This window comes from Mustela putorius, unplaced genomic scaffold (genome assembly GCF_011764305.1).
Source record: "Mustela putorius furo isolate JIRA1106 unplaced genomic scaffold, ASM1176430v1.1 tig00000174_pilon_pilon_pilon, whole genome shotgun sequence".
Classification (NCBI taxonomy): Eukaryota; Metazoa; Chordata; class Mammalia; order Carnivora; family Mustelidae; genus Mustela; species Mustela putorius.
Window position 1 is genome coordinate 11,829,701 of NW_025421304.1, and position 21,131 is coordinate 11,850,831.

The 21,131-nt window shown below is 41.6% G+C and overlaps 1 protein-coding gene across 1 annotated transcript; it reads left to right on the plus strand.

Moving 5' to 3' along the window:
• The first annotated feature begins 135 nt into the window (after positions 1-135).
• On the plus strand, positions 136-20,691 carry CNEP1R1 (CTD nuclear envelope phosphatase 1 regulatory subunit 1). Its single transcript, XM_004744133.3, has 6 exons — positions 136-285; positions 1,376-1,447; positions 5,115-5,188; positions 9,358-9,467; positions 9,593-9,647; positions 19,328-20,691. The coding sequence occupies exons 1-6, from the start codon at positions 261-263 to the stop codon at positions 19,367-19,369; spliced, it is 378 nt and encodes a 125-aa protein (XP_004744190.1). The 5' UTR covers positions 136-260; the 3' UTR covers positions 19,370-20,691.
• Positions 20,692-21,131: the final 440 nt, after the last annotated feature.

The following is a 21,131-nucleotide window of genomic DNA, read 5'->3' on the forward strand; positions in this document are numbered from 1 at the left end:
CGGCAGGTCTTGGTCCCTCCGGCAGACCGTCCAACGCTAGGCCCCGAGGCCCATGCGGGAGCTAACCAATAGAAATCCGTCTTAGTTGTCGGGTCTGGCAGAGATGCCCAATGGCCGCAGCGGGTGTAGGCAAGGGGCGGTGCGACGGCGAGGGGCGGAGGGAAGCGGTTAGAGGTGGGAGTTGGCGTTGCGGGCCGGGCGGGGGCCGCGGAGCTGCGATGCGGACGGGGCCGCGGCGGTGACCCGAGCTGCCGCCCGACATGAACTCGCTGGAGCAGGCGGAAGGTAGAGTGGCCTTCCTGGGTCGCCCGGGCAGGTCCCGGGCTCCTCCCGGAAGCTGGAGGGGCTAGAGTCGCGGAGACCCCGCCCCGGGGAGAGGAGGCCGCGAAGGATGGACTGAAGGGGCCGGGGCCGCGGGGGCCTCGGGGGCCTCGGGGCGGCCGGAGACGGCCGGACTCTGGTTCCCGCGCGCGTGGCCTGCGCGGGCGCTGGGGGACGTTACGTCAGCTCTCCCATCCCCCCCCAGCTCAGAGCGGGAGCCCCTAGTCTGGGCAACTTTTGTTTTTTATTCATTAACAGGCATTTCGCATTTTGCGGTTTTGTGTATGCTAATTCGCCTAATTTTTATTTCGAGAGCCCCGGGAAATGGACCCGTAATTCCTGCTGTGGTTTCTGGTTTACTGTCACAGGAAGGGAGTGGCGTGGTCTCCTTTTAAACTTTAAAAAGACTCGATTGGGGGAAGATAGCCCACCTCGCTCCCTCAGGAGCACTTTGGACGCCCCTTTCCGAAGGCCTCCGCGCTTGAGCTCTGATAGTGCCCGGTGGGTCACCTGTAACCCATTCTGTGGGAGGAAAGGGGAGGGTCTCCACACCCACCCGTTAGCCGAATCAGAAACCCAGCGAGACCGGACGCGAAGCGTAGCGGTTAGTGACCCCGAAGGGCTGGAAATCGGAATCGGGTCGTTGCGGTCAGAGAGACCTCGAAGACTTTGATGTTAGGGAAGAAGTTGTTCTAGTAGAAGGTTCTTGGTTCCGGCAGAATTAAAACTCGACCTGATTCTGATCCTTTTATTTGCAACCCCCAAAATTCTAGCTTTGGGCGCCGGCTGAGGCTGCTGCTGATTTTCCACATACCATTTTACGAAGCTCCTAAAAGTGAACCAGCCAGTTTCCTTATATGTGAAATTGGAATTAAAGAAACGTAATGTTTCTGTCAAGTGCTTAAAGCTGTCCTAGTAAACGAAGTAAACAGTGCAGTGATACATGTAAGTTGGTGTGTAAGACCTGAAGCAGTTAGAGTATCTAAAATTTCATCTTAATGGATGCAAACTAGTAAGAGTGGCTCAATTGGAAAATTGAAATCTTTTTACCTAGATCTCAAGGCTTTTGAGAGGAGACTTACAGAATATATTCATTGTTTGCAACCTGCCACTGGACGTTGGAGAAGTAAGTTCTTGAACGTTTCTTTGGAAAATAAACTGATAGTTGGTACTTTTCTCTCTGCCTGGCAATGATTTGCTTTTGTGTAAACTCATTTACTAACAAATGCTTTACTAAACCATAAGGTTTCCTTGGTGTTCTGACAGTGTGTGAGTTTTTTTTTTTTAACTTAGTAACCAACGCATCCTAAAGAAAAAAGTTTGTAAGATTCTATTTTTAAGTACAGCCTTTGTGGGGCTCGAACTCACAACCCTGAGATGGAGAGTGGCAGGCTCTCCCGACGGAGCCAGCAGGCACCCCCACCAAAGAAATCTTTAAGGAAAGGAAGTGGCTCTACTAAAAGGACAATATTTCATATGGTTGGATTTTCATTTTTCCATCAAAATACATGCACTTTTTTTTATTAAGTATTAATAAAAAGTATTAACAAGTAAATTAAACAAGTAATATAAACAATATAAACAAGTAATTAAAAAAAGTATTAATATTGATAAACGACACACACAAAAACTTCAGGAGGATCTTTAGCAGTTTTAGAATTTGCCTACAAACTATCGAAATAAAATTCTGTTGAGGAAAATCATATTTAACATACACCAGCAAAGGTTATGAAATCAGCTTTGGACGATTTTGGCAGACAAGGAATGTGTTGCTTTGCAGCCTGTCCTGGCAAACAAATTCACCTTGCAACTGCTTTTCAAAATGTCATGAGTACTGTAAAATAGGGTTTGAAAAAATGGTTATTGCCCCATGGAAATACTTAGGAAATGCAGATAAATATGTAAATGATGACCTCAGCAAACAAAATGCTTTGCTAACTTACGTTGGGACCAGTTTTAGTTTCTTGGACATGTGTAACTGAAATTTAATTCCTGCCAATAGGGAAGTACAACAGCACATGTTGAAAACATGTTTTATTTCAAAGTATAATTCAGGGGGCGCCTGGGTGGCTCAGTGGGTTAAGGCCTCTGCTTTCGGCTCGGGTCATGGTCCCAGGGTCCTGGGATCGAGCCCCACATCGGGTTCTCTGCTCGGCAGGGAGCCTGCTTCCTCCTCTCTCTCTCTCTATATCTCTCTGCCTACTTGTGATCTCTGTCTGTCAAATAAATAAATCTTTAGGAAAAAAAAACAAAAACAAAGTATAATTCAGTTTGTAGGGCCAGAGAGCACTGTTGAAGTTAGGAGCCTTTTTCTGGGTCAGGATTTTTCATGGTATTTTTATTCAGTCTATTTTCAAAGTTCTGTGTGTATGCTGTGAGAGTTCTGGTTGGTCAGAATTTACAAGTAATGATTTTCTCAGGTTCTTTGGCTTAAGGGAGGAATTACCCCTAAAACCTTACTTCACTGCTACTTGAAAATCTTTTTTAAAATGTATATGATGCTATGGTATCTTACAATATAGTGAATATACTTTACTTTTCCTGTGATTCATGGTCTCAGTGCTTACATACAAATGACACCAGCTTGGTTAATGTACAGCGAAAAGTATGTGTTTGAGTCCCTGCCAGTGGGTTTGCTTTTGCTTTTGTTTCTTTTTTCTTTTTTAAGATTTTATTTATTTGACAGAGAGACAGATCACAAGTACAATTAGTTAGAGGCAGGCAGAGAAGGTTGGGGTGGGGAGCAGGCTCCCCGCTGAACAGAGAGCCCACGTTAGATCCCAGGACCCTGGGATCATGACCTGAGCTGAAGGCAGAGGCTTTAACCCACTGAGCCACCCAGGCACCCCTGCTTCATTTTTTTTTTTTTTTTTTAATTTTTATTTATTTGTCAGAGAGAGAGTGAGTGAGAGCGAGCACAGGCAGACAGAGTGGAAGGAAGAGTCAGAGGGAGAAGCAGGCTCCCTGCGGAGCAAGGAGCCCGATGCGGGACTCGATCCCAGGACGCTGGGATCATGACCTGAGCCGAAGGCAGCTGCTTAACCAACTGAGCCACCCAGGCGTCCCCCTGCTTCATTTTTCAAAAGAAAAATCTGTGTAGTATGACGTATTTCTTACTGGAAATACCGCATTATAAGAAATTTTTAATCTGTTCTGAAAATGTAATTCTGAAATTTTGATTCTGTTCTTAAATACCTAAAATGAGATTGTTGGGACGCCTGGGTGGCTCAGTTGGTTAAGCAGCTGCCTTCGGCTCAGGTCATGATCCCAGCGTCCTGGGATCGAGTCCCACATCGGGCTCCTTGCTCCGCAGGGAGCCTGCTTCTCCCTCTGCCTGCCATTCTGTCTGCCTGTGCTTGCTCTCTCCCCCTCTCTCCCTCTGATAAATAAATAAAATCTTTAAAAAATAAAAAAAATAAAAAAAAAATAAAATGAGATTGTTTTCCTGTGATTTGCCACTTCTAAAAGTAAATCACCAGGAATTCTAGGTAAAGTTTTATGTTTCTATTGCTCTTTGAATCTTGGTCTTTATATTTTAAAACTGTATGTGTCCTAACTGAAGGACAGTACCTTGATATCCAGAATCTTAACTAGGTCATGGTGCCCCTTTATTATTTTCTAGTAGTACCACTTACTCCTTTTTTTTTTTTTTAATTCCTTTCTTTTTTTTTCTTTAAAATTTTATTTATTTTTTAAAACATTTTTTAGAAGATTTTATTTGTTTATTTGTCAGGGAAAGAGAGAGAGAATGCACAAGCAGGGGAAGCTGTAGGCAGAGGGAGAATGCAGCTCCCCACTAAACAAGGAGCCAGAAGTGGGACTCGATCCCAGGACCTTGGGATCATGACCTGAGCCAAAGGCAGCTGCTTCACCAACTAAGACATCCAGGCATCCCTAAGATTTTTTTTTTTTAATATTTTATTTATTCGACAGAAATCACAAGTAGGCAGAGAGGCAGGAGGAAGCAGGCTCCCTGTGGAGCAGAGAGCCCGATGCAGGACTCGATCCCAGGACCCTGGGATCACAACCTGAGCCGAAGGCAGAGGCTTAATCCACTGAGCCACCCAGGCGCCCCCTAAGATTTTATTTTTAAGAAATCTCTACATCTACCTTGGGGCTCAGACCTACAGCCCTGAGATCAAGCAAGAGTCACAGATTCAACCAGTGAAGCTACCCAGGCACCTCTGTATCATTCATTCTTGAATTTTGTTTAGGATCTATTTAGAATTCCTAAAATAATTCTAGCTTAGTGAGGAGAAAGTTTTCTGAGTTCTACCATCAGTAATTTCTACCCTGAACTTCCTTTAAGTCTCTGAAGAAAACCTGACAACTGATCAGTGTGCTCCACATTCTTGATAACCAGCCATTTCAGCAGCCGTTGTTTAAAGGCAGAATCCTCTAGCCAGGATTCTCATTGCATTCATAAAGGAGTCATTGTTTGGTTTGTTTACGTAGAAAATGAGAGGTGTTTTTGTTTTTTAATTTGAATTTGTAGGATCTGCAAAATCAGCACAGAGCATGTCAAAAGTTCCTACTGCTTTTAATTTGTTGATCTTGGTAAGTTCTGCCTAAAGTAATAATGGGAATAATATCTTTCTCAATTACTAAGGTTCATAGTATGTAAGAGAATTCCTCAGAGTCATACAACAAGTTTCCTAATTCCTCAGTCAAATGTATTTTCCATTTAATAAAGTGCTACATCCTTTGGCTTTCATTGATTAGGAATTGGTGGTATTAGTATAAATATATTAACAGCTTATTTCCTTACTAATTTCGTGTTTATCTTTCATCAGTGCTTCTTATAGTGGTATCTGTCTGCACAGCTACTGGTGCCTGGAACTGGTTAATAGATCCCGAGACACAAAAGGTAGAAGTTTTGATTTAAAATCTTTACTGGATTAAATGAGATAATGTAGCAGTGCTTTGTTCATTGTAAAGTATTACCCAAATGCTACCTATTATTACTAGTAGTGACATTAATAATTATATTAAATACATGCCTTTTATTAATTTGGTTAAGAAAATCTTTGGTTGTGTGTTGTAGATTAAGTATCTTTTACAGGGAAAAAGACCTAAGAAATACCCACTTCCACTACTTCTTACTCATTTCTGAACTTCTTACGTATCTTTCTACATTTCATATCCATAATTTGTACATATTTCAGTATAAAAATTGTATTCTCTTTTGTTCATTTAATATCATCTGTCTCAGCTTTTAAAAATTATAAAATTTCATTTTCTTCTGTGACTTAAATTTGGTAGTACCTTTCATCATGCCACAAAGTATTTGAAATGTCTTCACAGGAAACATGATAAAACAGCAAAATTTTAATGTAATAAAACATCAAGATCGAGGGGAAAATAAAAAGATTAGAATAGAGGGTCAAAGGAAGGAAACCAAAAAAAAAACCAAAAAAAAAAAAAAAAAAAAAAAAGGAAGGAAACCAGGTCACAGACAAGGTCATATGGGCCATCACGCTTGCCAGAATTGAGTTGTAAATTATTCTCTGAGTTACCTCATCCATAAAGTCACAGTTGGTTCCATGGTTTTCCTTCTCTTTGAAAAGAACACATGTATGAGTTCCATAAGCTAGCAAAGATTTTGTTCTCCACGTTTATCTTTAAAAAAATTTCCTGCCTGAAATTTAATATAGGAAACCCTGAGAGAACTCCCATTGGGCACTGTACAAGAACATCCCTATACCGAATGCAATAAAAGATTTCATAATGTTATTTCTGGAAGCATCCTTTTGATCAAATATGATAGAATGTTTCTCAGAATTCTACTTCTTTCCACTAACTTGTGCCTTAATTTCAAACTGAGTTATGTATTTATTTACTTGTTTGTTTGTTTGTTTGTTTGTTTTTAAGATTTTTTATTTATTTATTTGACAGAGAGAGATCACAAGTAGGCAGAGAGGCAGGCAGAGAGAGCAGAGGAGGAAGCAAGCTCCCTGCTGAGCAGAGAGCCCGATGCGGGACTCGATCCCAGGACCCTGAGATCATGACCTGAGCCGAAGGCAGTGGCTTAACCCACTGAGCCACCCAGGCGCCCCAAACTGAGTTTTTTTTAATTAGAGAAGCAGTAGTGTCCAATACTTCAGTGATGGTTTGTTTTTTTTTTTTTTTTTTTTTTTTTTTTTTTTGCCTCAGTGCAGCTTTATTTAGGTAATAGTGGTATTCTAATTTTTCTCAAATTTCAAGCCCACATCCCTTTTTATTTATTTTATTTTATTTATTTTTCCCACATCCCTTTTTAAACTGTAATTTTAAGACTGCTTCCAGTAGCTTTATTTATAACCTGTTGGTTTATACAAAAGAAAAACCTAATAGCAAAGCTTTTGTCAGCAATCCAGATGGCAGTTTAGGCAGCCAGGGGTTTATTTAGCATGTAGTCTCCCTGGCTTTATCCATTGGGGTGGAGATATAAAAGAATAGGAGGTAGGGGAGACTGGTGATGGAATTTTACATTAATAGAGGGGTTTTTATGGCAAATAGGAAACTCTCTTGTGTGTTCATTTATAAAAGTCTGCTCTTAAGGCTCTGCTTGGTGTTCATCTTCAGGGGAAGAGTGAGCGAGGCTGGCAAGAAGATTGAAAAGGTCTATCTTGGGAAATGAATCTGACTTCTAATTGGGAAAAATATAAGCTGATTTCAGCTAGTTGAGATCTTAATAAAACACAGAATTAAATGTAATTTGAAATAGACCCAAAACTCTGTAGTTAATGTAATTTTCTAAATTAGGTGAGAATATAACTATTAGCCTAAGGGTTAGCTCTTTAGATTTCAGTATTTAATAACCTCAAAGCTGATAGGAGTTTTAAGCAGCAGTTGTCTCTAGCAGGAGTTGCAAACTCAAAAGTCAGTGCGTGATTATCTGGAAGAATCCAAGGAGAAAAGGAATAGAGCAAGCTAGAAAGTACATGAATGCCTGATCTAAAGGGGGAACCGATATTTAGATGCAGTTGATCATTGCTGTGGAGGAAAGAAGGGTGATGTTGACTATCTAATTAAAATTAACGTGTAAGACACTACATGTGCTTACATTGTGCAGGCCACGTGAAATCTAGCTGGCCTGTGGGAATTAAACTCTCCTTGAAGGTTTTAAGAAGACATTCCTCTGGATTATTAACCTTTTCAGAATTTCATCCTTCTGGGAGCTTCTTCCCTTCTGATGTTGTCAGTCTCTCATTTCTTCATTTGACAAATTTATTTAACCAGTAGCGTACTAGGCCAGCTGCCTGCTCTTTTTTGTAAGTTTAGTTCTTGGTCTTGAAGTATGTATGCATCTCTTGGTGTAAGAGTGGAGTATAGATGCCTTTGGCTTAGTTCTGTTGCTCCCATTTAGTTCCTAGTCCATTGGATTTCTTTTTCCAGACTCTAAACACATCTTTTTTCCTCTTTCAAACTAGAGTGCTATCCCCCCAGTAGTCTGGCTTCAGTGCCCACTCTTGTTTCAGTCCTGGATCCTAGACTCTTGTGTTACATACTCTCGTCGTCTTATTTCCTGCTGTCATCTCTTATGCCCAGATCTGAAATTAGCTCTTTGTTTCTCTTAAATGCTCATTCTTTTTTTTTTTTTTTTTTTTTTTTAATTTGAGAGAGAGGGAAAGTGAGCACGGCAAGTGGTGGGGGAGAAGGACAGAGAGAGAAAGAGAATCTTAAGCACATTCCCAACTGAGGGCAACACAAGGCTTGATCACAACCCTGAAAATACAACCTGAGCAAAATGTAAGAGTTGTATGCTCAGCTGACTATGCCACCCAGGCGCTGCCCCCCCTTTTTTTTTTTTTTAAGTTTTATCTAAGTAATCTCTGTACCTCCTAAGGGACTCAGACTCTCAACCCCAAGATCAGGAGTCACATGCTCTTCTGACTGAGCCAGCCGGGTGCCCCTAAATCTACCTTCTTTATAGGTAGCTACTAATCATCTTTCCCTGCTTGAGTGTTCTCTGTCCATTTATTTATTTATTTATTTTTAAAGATTTTATTTATTCATTTGACAGACAGAGATCCCAAGTAGGCAGAGAAGCAGGCAAAGAGAGGAGGAAGCAGGCCTCCTGCTGAGCAGAGAGCCCGATGTGAGGTTCGATCCCAGGACCGTGGGATCACGACCCGAGCCGAAGGCAGAGGCTTTAACCTACTGAGCCACCCAGGTGCCCCTAAATAAATAAAATCTTTAAAAATAAATAAATCTCAGTAGCTTCAAAACCAAACTCACTTTTTGCTTCCACAGAGAGGGGAGGATTATACTGGAGCTGAATCTTCTGGGGCCATGGAGGAGAGGAGGAGTACGGTAGCATGTATGTGGGTGCAGCAGGAAATGGTTGGACTGGGACCAGGTTATGAATGCTAGAGGCTGCCCCAGTCCTGAAAGGAAGCTTTTCAACGGGGAGAGTAACTATATCACTTCTGACTTGTGTTTTCATTGACTTCAGACCAGAGACCTTATCTTCACTCGTTCAGCAGTATTAATTGAGCATGTACGTTTGCCACGCAAGCACTATTTCAGATACTGGAAGAACAGAGATGCACAAGACCACGTCTACTCCTGTGGTGCTTACAGTCTTGTGCTTTTATATATGTGTGTGTGTGTCTGTGTGTATTTAATCTTTATGTCCAACATGGGTCTCGAGCTCATGACTACTGAGGTCAAGAGACATGCTCTGCTAGCTGAGCCAGTCAGATGTGTCTCATCTGCTTTTTAAATTGTTTTTTTTTTTTTTACCAGGGAGAGTTTAGTAAACATTTTGGTAGGATGGTTTTTGATTATAAGAATGAATTTTTAATGGTTAAAGTCTTTGAAATTGATGGAGGAAATATTGCTATATTATCTTGCTATATTAAAGATACAAAATAGAGAACTGGTTTTATTTTATGGCACAGCAAAACAGAACTAGGATTATTTTAAATTCTTCAAATTCTCATGTTTCAGATGATTAAAATCCTACGTATATTTATGCATAAGTGGGGAGGTAAAAATTAGTATTGTTCTGAGATTCTGAACATTTTTATATTTCAAACTCTTCTTTTCCAGGTGTCCTTCTTCACATCTTTATGGAATCACCCATTTTTCACTATTAGCTGTATTACTCTAATAGGCTTGTTCTTTGCCGGAATACACAAGAGGGTCGTTGCACCATCAATGTATCCTTTACCAAAATTGACTTTTATTCTCTGAATGAAATTAAAGCACCTTTTTGATCATCTGGGTGTTGTTTTAAAAGCTTATTCTTCATATGATAAATTTTCCTTTGACCACATTTTTTCAGCATAGCTGCTCGATGTCGAACTGTATTAGCAGAATACAACATGTCTTGTGATGATGTGAGTATTGTTTACATTAGAAAATTGTAGATGTGCATGAAAGGACTGAAATGTTTTGGTTTAAATAAAGCAGACATTAATAAATTGTCGGCATGGGGCATCTGGGTGGCTCAGTCGGTTAAGCGTCTGCCTTCGGCTCAGGTCATGATCCCGGAGTCTAGAGATCCCCAAGTCCTACATCAGGCTCCCTGCTCAGCAGGGAGTATGCTTCTCCCTTGGGTCCATTCACCCTGCTTGTGCTCATTCTTTCTCAAATAAATAAATAAAATCTTGAAAAAAAATTGTCTGCATGGATTAATAGTGGAGATATTCCTTATAGTATTGATCCTAAGACCTATATTTATATCTCAGAAATTGGGATGCATATAATGATCTCTAGTATCATACAGGTCAACTGGTAGAGTTGACAGTATCTTTTTTTTTTTTTTTTTTTTTTTAAACACGTAAGCTGTATGCCAAGTATGGGGCTTGAACTCATGACCCTGAGATGTAGAGTCACATGCTGTACCCCTGAGCCAGCCAGGTACCCCCAGTTTAATCTTTCTTTTCTTTTTTCTTTTTTTTCTTTTTAATTTATTTTAGAGAGAGAGCACAATCAGGGAGGAGGAACAGATGGAGAGGGGGAAGCAGGCTCCCCCCTGAGCAGGGAGCCTCTTGTGGGGCTCCAATTCAGAATCGTGGGATCACAACCTGAGCCCAAGGCAGATGGTTAACTGACTGAGCCACCCAGGCACCCCTCCCCCCAGTTTAATCTTAATGACATAGAATCATGATGTGTCTTATGATTTGTTTTTAAGATTTTATTTATTTATTTATTTGGCAGAAAGAGAGAAAGACAGTGAGACTGGGGACACAGCAAGGGCAGTGGGAGAGGGAGAAGTAGGCCTCCCACCAAGCAGGGAGCCTGATGGGGGGCTTGATCCCAGGACTCTGGGATCATGACCTGAGCTGAAAGCAGACTCTTAACCACTGAGCCACCTAGGTGCCCCCAAACCGACTGTTTTTTTTGTTTGTTTGTTTTGTTTGTTTTAAAAGAATTTATTTATTTATTTGACAGGCGCCCCCTGACTGTTTTTAAAAGTTAATCATGTGTTGATATACTAGAGTATCTCACGGGTTTGATTTATTTATAAAGGTATTTTTACCTTCAAGTTAAAAAAACTATCAAATAGGGGTGCCTGGGTGGCTCGGTGGGTTAAGCCTCTGCCTTCGGCTCAGGTCATGATCTCAGGGTCCTGGGATCGAGCCCCACATCAGGCTCTCTGCTCGGCAGGGAGCCTGCTTCCTCCTCTCTCTCTTTCTCTCTCTCTCTCTCTCTCTCTCTCTCTGCACCTGCCTCTCTGCTTGCTTGTGATCTCTCTCTGTCAAAGAAATAAATAAAATCTTAAAAAAAAAAACTATCAAATAATACTTATCCAGTATAGAAAATAAGAATAAAGAGAAAAAAAAGATACTTAGCCAGGAAGGCCACTAGATCATTAAAGAGAATAAAGACTAAATAAACACTTTCATTTTTTAAAAAATTAGAGGAAGTATATTATTTCAAGTCAAAAGGGGAGAAATGGGCTAATAATGTTGAGGTAATTGGCTTTTCATTTGAGAAAATAATGAATTTAGATCTCTTCTTCACATCAGTTAAGAAGATTAAATTCCAGATAAAGTTTTAAATATATTTAAAAAGACATACCTATCTCATAAGCATTAGAGGAAAGTATATATGAATGGTTTTTGTTTTTTAATATTTCTTTATTAGTATAATAAGTAATAAAACACGCACACGCACATGAGTTGGGGGAAGAGTAGAGGAAGAGAGAAACCCAGGCAGACTCCCTGCTCGGTATGGAGCCCAACATGGAGCTCGAGATCATGACCTGACTTGAAACCAGGAGTTGGACGTTTAACCCACTGTGCCACCCAGGTGCCTCAGAGATGAATATGTTTATGATCTTGGTGTAGAAAAACTTTTTAAGACTCAGAACAAAGGGCGCCTGGGTGGCTCAGTGGGTTAAGCCGCTGCCTTCGGCTCGGGTCATGATCTCAGGGTCCTGGGATCGAGTCCCGCATCGGGCTCTCTGCTCAGCAGGGAGCCTGCTTCCTCCTCTCTCTGCCTTCCTCTCTGCCTACTTGTAATTTCTCTGTCAAATAAATAAATAAAATCTTTAAAAAAAAAAAAAAAAGACTCAGAACAAAAAACCATCATGGAAGAGGTTGGATACCTTTTTTTTTTTAAGATTTTATTTATTTATTTGACAGAGAGAGATCACAAGTAGGCAGAGAGGTAGGCAGAGAGAGGGGGGGGGAAGCAGGCTCCCCGCTGAGCAGAGAGCCCGATGCGGGACTCGATCCCAGGACCCCGAGATCATGACCTGAGCCGAAGGCAGCGGCTTAACCCACTGAGCCACCCAGGCGCCCGAGGTTGGATACCTTTAATTGCACCAACATTTGAAAATCTCGTACAGCAAAAGGCAAGAAAATTAGCAGTGATTAGAAGAAATTGTTTATGGGGCGCCTGGCTGGCTCTGTTGGTGAGCATGTGACTCTTCATCTCAGGGTTGTGAGTTTGGGCCCCATGTTGGGTGTAGAGATTACTGGGGAAAAAAGTACATATAAAACGAAAGTATTGGCAAGATATCTAATAGAGGATAGAATGTAAAATAAAGGCCTATTAAAAATCAATAAAAAAAGATAAATAGTACATTTGAAATGTGGAAAGAGGTAAGGCATCTCACAGAAGTGGGACTACAGATAGCCTCATTTGTATTTTTTTTTTTTTTTTAAAGATTTTATTTATTTATTTGTAAGAGAGAGAGAGAGTGAGAGCGAGCACAGGCAGACAGAGTGGAAGGCAGAGTCAGAGGGAGAAGCAGGCTCCCTGCGGAGCAAGTAGCCCGATATGGGACTCGATCCCAGGACGCTGGGATCATGACCTGAGCCAAAGGCAGCTGCTTAACCAACTGAGCCACCCAGGCATCCCGAGATAGCCTCATTTGTAATTGGGGAAATGGACAGTAAAACTGAGTTATCTTTTTCTTTTTCTTCTCTTTTTCCTTTTTAAGAGAGAGAGTGAGAGCGAACATGAGTGGAGTGTCTTGGGGGGAAGCAGAAGGAGAGGGAGAAGCAGACTCCCCACTGAGCAGGGAACCCATCACAGGGCTTGATCCCAGGACCCTAAATTATTACCTGAGCCCAAGGCAGATGCTTAACCAACTAAGCTGCCCGGTCCCCTTAAAGCTGAGTTTTCATTTGTCTTACCTACCTTTACATTGGTAGAAATTAAAAGTCCAGTGCTGTGGTAAAGTAGATGAACCCATGCACTGCTTGTTGAGAATATACACTGGGATAGCCATGTTAGAGGGCAGTTTTCATCATTCCTGTAAAATGTAAAATTGGCATGCCTCATGACCTAACCATTCTACTTCTCTCCATCTGCCCTTGGTGGGGACCATCAGTCACATGCACACGAGGAGGCAGGTACAAGGTCATTATTGCAACATGCTTTGCAGTAGGGAAAAAATGGAAAACAGCTTTACATTTCCCAATTAGGGGATGGTAAAATAGGCTGAGGTATAGCCACATTGTAGGAAACCATAAGTAAATCTGTCAGTATGGCCATGGAAGGCTCTGCAGGGCATAATGTGAAGTACAAGAAGTGAATTATTAGATGATATACTCAGTTTGGGATTTTTTTTTTTTTTTTTTTTTTTTTTTTTTAGTTTTTCAGTTTTTTTCCCCCAGTACCATTTTCTTTTTAATTCCAGTATAGTTAATATACAGTGTTATATTAGTTTCAGGTGTACCATAGAGTGATTTCAGCACTTCTGTACATCACTGTGTGCTCATTATGACAAGGGCACCCCTTAATCCCCATCATCTATTTCCCCTGTCCCCCCACCCACTTCCCCTCCTGTAACCATCAGTTTGTTCTCTGTAATTATGAGTCTTTTTCTTGATTTGTGTTTTTTTCTTCTCTTGTTTTTGTTTTATCTTAAATTGTACATATGAGTGAAATTACACAGTATTTGTCTTTTTCTGTTTCACTTAGCATTATACTCTCGAGCTCCGTCTATGTAGTGCAAATAGCAAGATTTCATTCTTTTTTGTGGCTGAATAATACTCCAACGTGCATGCGGTTTGTGTGTGTGTATCACATCTTCATCTGTAAGAAAGGTTTTTTTTTAAGATTTATTTATTTATTTGACAGACAGACATCACAAGTAGGCAGAGAGGCAGGCAGAGGGGAGCGGGAAGTAGGCTCCCCGCTGAGCAGAGAGCCCCATGTGGGGCTTGATCCCAGCCAGGACCCTGGGATCATGACCTGAGCCAAGGCAGAGGCATTAACCCACTAAGCCACCCAGGTGTCCCCTGTAAGAAAGTTTTAATTATGAAAATTTCCAGACAAAAAAAATGGAGAGTATAATAAACTGTGTCCCCACTGGTCAGTGTCAACAATAATTAGCTCATGGCCATTCTTATTTTATGTGTACCCCTGCCCACCTTCCTCCATCAGATTATTTTGAAACAAATCCCAAGTCATATTTTTTTACCTTCAAATATTTTAGCATGTTAGAAACACCAGATTTTATTTAAAGTTTGATTTATTTATGGGGCGCCTGGGTGGCTCCGTGGGTTAAAGCCTCTCCTCAGCTCAGGTCATGATCCCAGGATCCTGGGATCGAGCCCCGCATTGGGCGCTCTGCTCAGTTGGGGAGCTTGCTTCCCCCCTCCCTCGCCTGCCTCTCCACCTACTTGTGATCTTTGCATATCAAATGAATAAATAAAATCTTTTTTTTTTTTTAAGATTTTACTCATTTATTTGATAGAGATCACAAGTAGGCAGAGAGGCAAGCAAAGAGAGAGGGGGAGGCAGGCTCCCTGCTGATCAGAGATCCCAATGCGGGGTTTGATCCCAGGACCTAAGACCATGACCTGAGCCGAAGGTGGAGGCTTAACCCACTGAGCCACCCAGGCACCCCAGAAATAAAATCTTAAAAAAAAAAAAAAAAAGATTTATTTTATTTTAGGGAGAAAGGAGGAGGGGCTGAGGGAGAGCGAGAATCTCAAGCACACTCCCTGCTGAGCACAGAGCCTGACACACGGGCTTGATCTCATGACCCCGAATTCATGACCCAAGCTGAAACCCAAGAGTGGGACGCTTAACCGATTGAGCCAGATGGCTCAGAGACATCAGATTTTTTATTATTTATATATGTGGATGTAAATCATAGAACCCAGTCTGGAAGAGTTCATGCTAAAACTGTTTTCTTCTCTTAAGAGGGCTAGAATTTGAGATAAATGGAAGGAAGAATTTTAGCTTATCTATATTTGAAAACATTTTAAATTGTTTGCTTATTTTTTAAGTAATCCTATACCCAACATGGAGTTTAAAGTCATATCCCCAAGGTCAAGAGTCCTGCTTCACTGACTGAGTCATTCAGGTTTTATGTATTTGATTTTTTAATAAATTACATGAATGTCTTTTCATGTAGTTTAAAATAGATTAAGACCTTGGGGAGTGCCTGGGTGGCTCAGTGGGTTAAGCCTCTGCCTTCGACTCAGGTCATGATCCCAGGGTCCTGGGATCGAGCCCCGCTTCGGGCTCTCTGCTCAACAGGGAGCCTGCTTCTCCCTCTCTGCCCGCTGCTCTGCCTACTTGTGATCTCTCTCTGTCAAATTAATAAAATCTTAAAAAAAAAACCAAAAACCTTGGGTGAAACAAATAGTGGTCTTTTTACACAGTGGAATACTGTGTATTGTGTATCATAATAATATAAAACAGTATAGACTGCTGGGACATAATAACATGGATGAATCTCAGAAGCACATTGAGTGAAAGAAGTAGATGCGAAAGAGCACATACTCTCTGATTCCATGTGTTTAAAGACCAGAGACAGGCAAAATTTATGGGAAGTAGTTATATCTATTTCAGGAGTGGGGCTCCCATTGACCAGAAGGGGATGTGGAAGAACTTTCTGGGTGGTGGTGATCTCTGTAGTGTGAACGGGGTGGTGCCTATGTGGGCATATGTGTGTGTGAAGATTTTTACTTCGTTAGCACACACGCAGGGGGAGAGGCAGAGTGAGAGAATCTCAAGCAGATTCTGCACTGAGCCTGGTGCGGGGCTCAAGCTCATGACCCTCAGATCATGACGTAAGCCAAAATCAAGAGTTGGACACTTGACTGGCTGAGCCGCCCAGGCAGTATATAAGTTATATACTGTATATAAATTATACCTCAATAAAACAGTGAAAAAATTAGCATCAAAGTTCTACCAACATTACCAGGGATATACCAAAAGTTAAACGGCTAAAAATGAAGTTAAAGTGAGAATCTTGTGATCAGAATCTTTTTTTTTTTTTTTTTTAAAGATTTTATTTATTTATTTGACAGAGAGAGATCACAAGTAGGCAGAGAGGCAGGCAGAGACAGAGAGGAGGAAGCAGGCTCCCTGCTGAGCAGAGAGCCCGATGCGGGACTCGATCCCAGGACTCTGAGATCATGACCTGAGCCGAAGGCAGCGGCTTAACCCACTGAGCCACCCAGGCACCCATTGTGATCAGAATCTTGACAGCACTTTTAACCCAAGAATCACAGTAACAAAATATTAATGAAACCACCTAGAGGCTCACCAACAAAAGATGTTTTATGTTGTGTTGCCCATTCTCATTTGCTTCTTAGGTATTACGGAGTTTTCAGACCTGCTTCTTTGATCCAGTATTAGGCTTTAAGAGCCACCATTTGGGCACCTGGGTGGCTCAGTGGGTTAAGCTGCTGCCTTCAGCTCAGGTCATAATCTCAGGGTCCTGGGATTGAGTCCCGCATCGGGCTCTCTGCTTGGCAGGGGGCCTGCTTCCCTTCCTCTCTCTCTGCCTGCCTCTCTGCCTACTTGTGATCTCTCTCTGTCAAATAAATAAATAAAATCTTTAAAAAATAAAAGAGCCACCATTTATTGGACATGAACCACGTGCAAAGTCTTGGGCTTTTTATCTACACTATACCAGTTAAGGTCTTCTGTTTTGGGGCATCTGGGTGGCTTAGTCAGTTTGGTGTCCAACTCTTGATTTCAGCCCAGGTCTTGATCTCAGGTTCATGAATTCAGGCCTCATGATGAGCTCCATGCTGGACATGGAGCCTTGTTTTATTTTGTTTTGAAAAGCGGGAGGATTTTCCATTTTGTTTAATTACACACTGCCCTATTTTATGGATACCTCATGATATCCCTGTTGGTCATACAGTTGTTTGCAGTTTCCATACTGCATATGTTTTATATTCTCTGCCAGAACTTAAGCTGCAGGAGGATGAGGGAGTGTGTCTAGTTCATTCTTGGATCCCACAAGGCCTGGCCCACAGCAGACACTCAGTAAATGTTGAATGGAAGAATAAGTAACATTTTTTTTATTTTAGAGTATGCACAAGGAAGCACAAGTTGGATAGAGGCAGAGGGAGAGATTCTTCAAGTAGACTCATTGCTGAGCTCAGAACCCAATGCAGGGTTTTGTGTCACAACCCATGAGATCATGACATGACCTGAAACCAAGAGTCCGTCGCTTAACCAGCTGACTCGCCTAGGTGCCCAAATTAGTAACATCTTTATGTACAGCTTTGTGCTTGTGTCCTTCAGGTGAACTCCCAAACATGGAGTTATTTGAACTATATGGCATGTACCTTTTCTTTGGGTAAATAACACAGTTGGGCCAGGGCACCTGGCTGGCCCAGTCAGTGGAGCATCTGACTCTTGATCTTGGGAACGTGAGTTCAAGCCCCATGTTGGGCGTAGAGCTTACTTTATTTTTAAAGGTTTATTTATTTATGTATTTGACAGAGAATGAACACTGGCAGGGGAAGTGGCAGGGAGAGGGAGAAGGGCTCAATCCCAGGATCATGACCCAAGCCAAAGGCAGACCGTTAACCAACTGAGCCACCCAGGTGCCCCTAGAACTATATTTATTTATTTATTTGTTTCTTCAGTTTTTAAAAAGATTTTATTTATTTGTCAGAGAGAGCACAAGTAGGGCGAGTAGTAGGCAGAGGGAGAAGCAGGCTTCCTACTGAGCAGGGAGGCCGATGTGGGACTTGGTCCCAGACTCCTGGGGTCATGACCTGAGCCAGAGGCAGACACCTTACCGACGGAGTCACCCCTAGAGCTTGCTTAAAAGAAGGGGGGGGGCAGTTGACCTTACAGAAGAGTTCTATCTACTTACACTGAACATCAGCAGTGTGTAAGTGTCTGGTGCTCAATCATTGGTTTACATTTTCACATGAAAGTAAAAATTTAATGTTAGTGAAGGAAAAATGTTTTTGCTCAGATACATATACTTATGTTTTATAAATTCCATTTGACAAAGAGCATGGATTTATACATGTTGGGATTTTATTTATAGGATTGATTGGCAGATTTTTAGGTAGCCAGTGGACAGGAAGTTCATCAAATTGTTTTGTTTATTTATTTATTTATTTATAAGATTTATTTATTTATTGGTTTATTTGGCAGAGAGCAAGAGACAGCTAGAGAGGGAACACAAAGGAAGGGGAGTGGAAGAGGGAGAAGCAGGCTTCCCGCTGAGCAGGGAGCCCAATGCAGGGCTTGATCCCAGAACCCTGGCATCGTGACCTGAGCCAAAGGCAGACGCTTAATGACTGAGGCACCCAGGCACTCCAAATGGGTTGTTTTAAAGTAAGGATTTCAGGGGTGCCTGGGTTTGTTAAGCATCTGCCTCTGGCTCAGGTCATGTTATGATCCTGGGTCCGGGGGTCAAGGTCTGCATGTGGCTCACTGGTCCACAGGGAGTCTACTTCTCCCTCTGCCTGCCACTCCTCCTGCTTGTGCTCTTTCTCTCTCTCTCTCTCTGTTAAATATATAAATGAAATCCTTTTTTTTTTTTTTAAAGATTTTATTTATTTGAGAGAAAGAGCTCAAGTGAGTCCACAAGTAGGCAGAATGGCAGGGAGAGGGAGAAGCAGGCTCCTGCTGAGGTGGGATCCTGATGCGGGGCTCAATCCCAGGACCCTGGGATCATGACCTGAGCTGAAGGTAGATGCTTAGCTGACTGAGCCACCCAGGCGCCCCTATAAATAAAATCTTAATAATGAAGATTTTAGGAAGAAAACTCCACACAGAACTTGGAAAACATAACTGTTCATTGGTTAATATTTACTTCATATATTGGGGTGGCTGGGTTAAAGTGGGTTCATTGGGTTAAAGCCTCTGCCTTCGGCTTGGGTCATGATCTCTGGGTCCTGGGATCGAGTCCCGAATCGGGCTCTCTGCTTGGCAGGGAGACTGCTTCCTCCTTTCTCTCTTTCTCTCTCTGCCTGCCTCTGTCTACTTGTGATCTCTCTCTGTCAAATAAATAAAATCTTTAAAAAAATATTTAGGGACGCCTGGGTGGCTCAGTGGGTTAAAGCCTCTGCTTTTGGCTCAGGTCATGATCCCAGGGTCTTGGGATCGAGCCCTGCATCGGGCTCTCTGCTCAGCAGGAGCCTGCTTTCCTTCCTCTCTCTCTGCCTACTTGTGATCTCTGTCTGTCAAATAAATTAAAAAATACGTATATTAAAAAAATATATTTAAACTTCATATAAAGGATGTTCTGGTACCCTTCAAATGTACTTCAAGGCTTATGGATAAGTGGTGATGTTTTTAATGGAACTGTGTATTGAAAAACTTTTTTCCTTCATTTTTACAGACAGGAAAACTCATTTTGAAACCTAGGCCTCATGTTCAGTGACAGTCTGCACTCATTGTTCTGGGACCTAAAACAGCCTTTCTTCAAATGAGTGATAAAGCAAAAAGCCATAAAGGATTCCTTTTACAGTTGGATATGTGAAGGTCATAGCAACAACTGACAAGAAGTGTGCAATATTTACCCAGATGATCTCGATGATGATGACTCGTCTCCCCCGTGCTTGGTACCTTTGATTATCTGTGTTACAGTATTAGTGTCACTTTAGTACTTCAGACCCTGCAGAAACTTCTGCAGATGAAGTATGTCTGTATGTTACTAAGTTAAACTTAGAAACAGAACCTCATCCAGTTTTTATAATGTATTTTTGCAAACTACTGTAAATAGCAAATCAATGCCAATGTCAAAGAGGGACATTGTGGACTTTGTTCTCCTGCACCAGTATCGTGGGAGCATCCATTGGCCGGCCCCGTGGCTCTTCACACCCAGCTATCGTGCATAGCTGTGCCTTTCATTCTTACACCCCTCTGTTCTAATCATAATGCAAGAAAAACATCGGATCGAGTGTAAACTGAGAAAGACTCCTCTCCATTATGTTGTGAGAAATTATAGATATTCTTCTGAGAAACCATTTTTGTTAAACCAGATAGTGAACTTCAACCACTCTCATGGTAACCATTTCCGGTTTGTTGTTTTCCTTCAATGCTAAATATACTTTATATTTTTTTTAATAATTTTAAGAACACTCCAAAGGCTTCTGAATATACAAGTTTAGTTATAAATTATGTACTGTCTGGGAATTTGATAGTCCTTGTTTTAGATCATTGGATCTTAACGCCGCGGTTGGCGTGCTGTTACACTAGTGTTGCACGGGTGTAATTGATCAGCCGCTCTGATCACGGGGTGACTTGGGAGCGGCGCCCCAAACTAGAGTCTACAATTCTCACTGTTCCGAGAGTGTTAATGACATACTGTGTATGCATTTTAGCCACCTGTACTATAATTGCCCTTAATCTTAAACTATTGGGATTGCTGTAAATATTTTAAAGAACTGGAGGTGCCTTTTACCTGTTTATTAGATGATTTTGAAAAGGTTTAAATTATTTCATGAGCAGTCTTTTAAATTCCATTTAACATGAAGCTGAAAATTCACTCACAGGACAAAAACTTTTTAACAAGGCTACCATTTAACTTAACTGTCCATCTTGGCTTTGATGTGTTTGAGATTTTATTCTTGAAACTGCAGCAATAAGACCCTCTCTGCTCCTACGAAGTCATCAGAGGGTACTCTATGTATTTGGCACAGTTTGATTGTCTGTAAATTTTGTAGGTAAATATGTGCATAAAAATAAATACTTTATATATAATTAGCGACTGGGCTTTTTTTCCTCGATTCATAGAAAGTCTGTAGCACTTAAGGTTAAAAAGCACAATACATGTGTCAGATACAGATTAGTTCCAGATGAGGTCCCTTACTTGAACTGTCTAGTAGAAGGCAGACACTCAACAACTGTGCCATTAAAGACAGAACTAGCACCAGAGTCCAAGTTTCTTGAAAAACTGTTGGTGTGTGTGTTGAGGGGGGGATACTTAACTCAGGAGCCATTAGAATGTGATCATTAAGAATGTAGATTCTTGGGGCACTTGTGTGGCTCAGTTGGTTAAGCATCTGCCTTCGGCTCTGGTCACGATCCCGGGATCGAGCCCTGAGTTGGGCTCTATGCTCAGTGGGGAGTCTGCTCTCCCCCCGACCCCTGCCACTCATGCCCCTGCCTCAAAACGTTTTGTTTTATTTTTTAATTATTGG

Coding starts and splice junctions, on each gene's coding strand:
- CNEP1R1 (XM_004744133.3), top strand. CDS start 261: ATGAACTCGCTGGAGCAGGCGGAAG. Junction 5,189..9,357: donor TAGATCCCGAGACACAAAAG/GTAGAAGTTTTG, acceptor CTTCTTTTCCAG/GTGTCCTTCTTCACATCTTT. Junction 9,468..9,592: donor AGGGTCGTTGCACCATCAAT/GTATCCTTTACC, acceptor ACATTTTTTCAG/CATAGCTGCTCGATGTCGAA.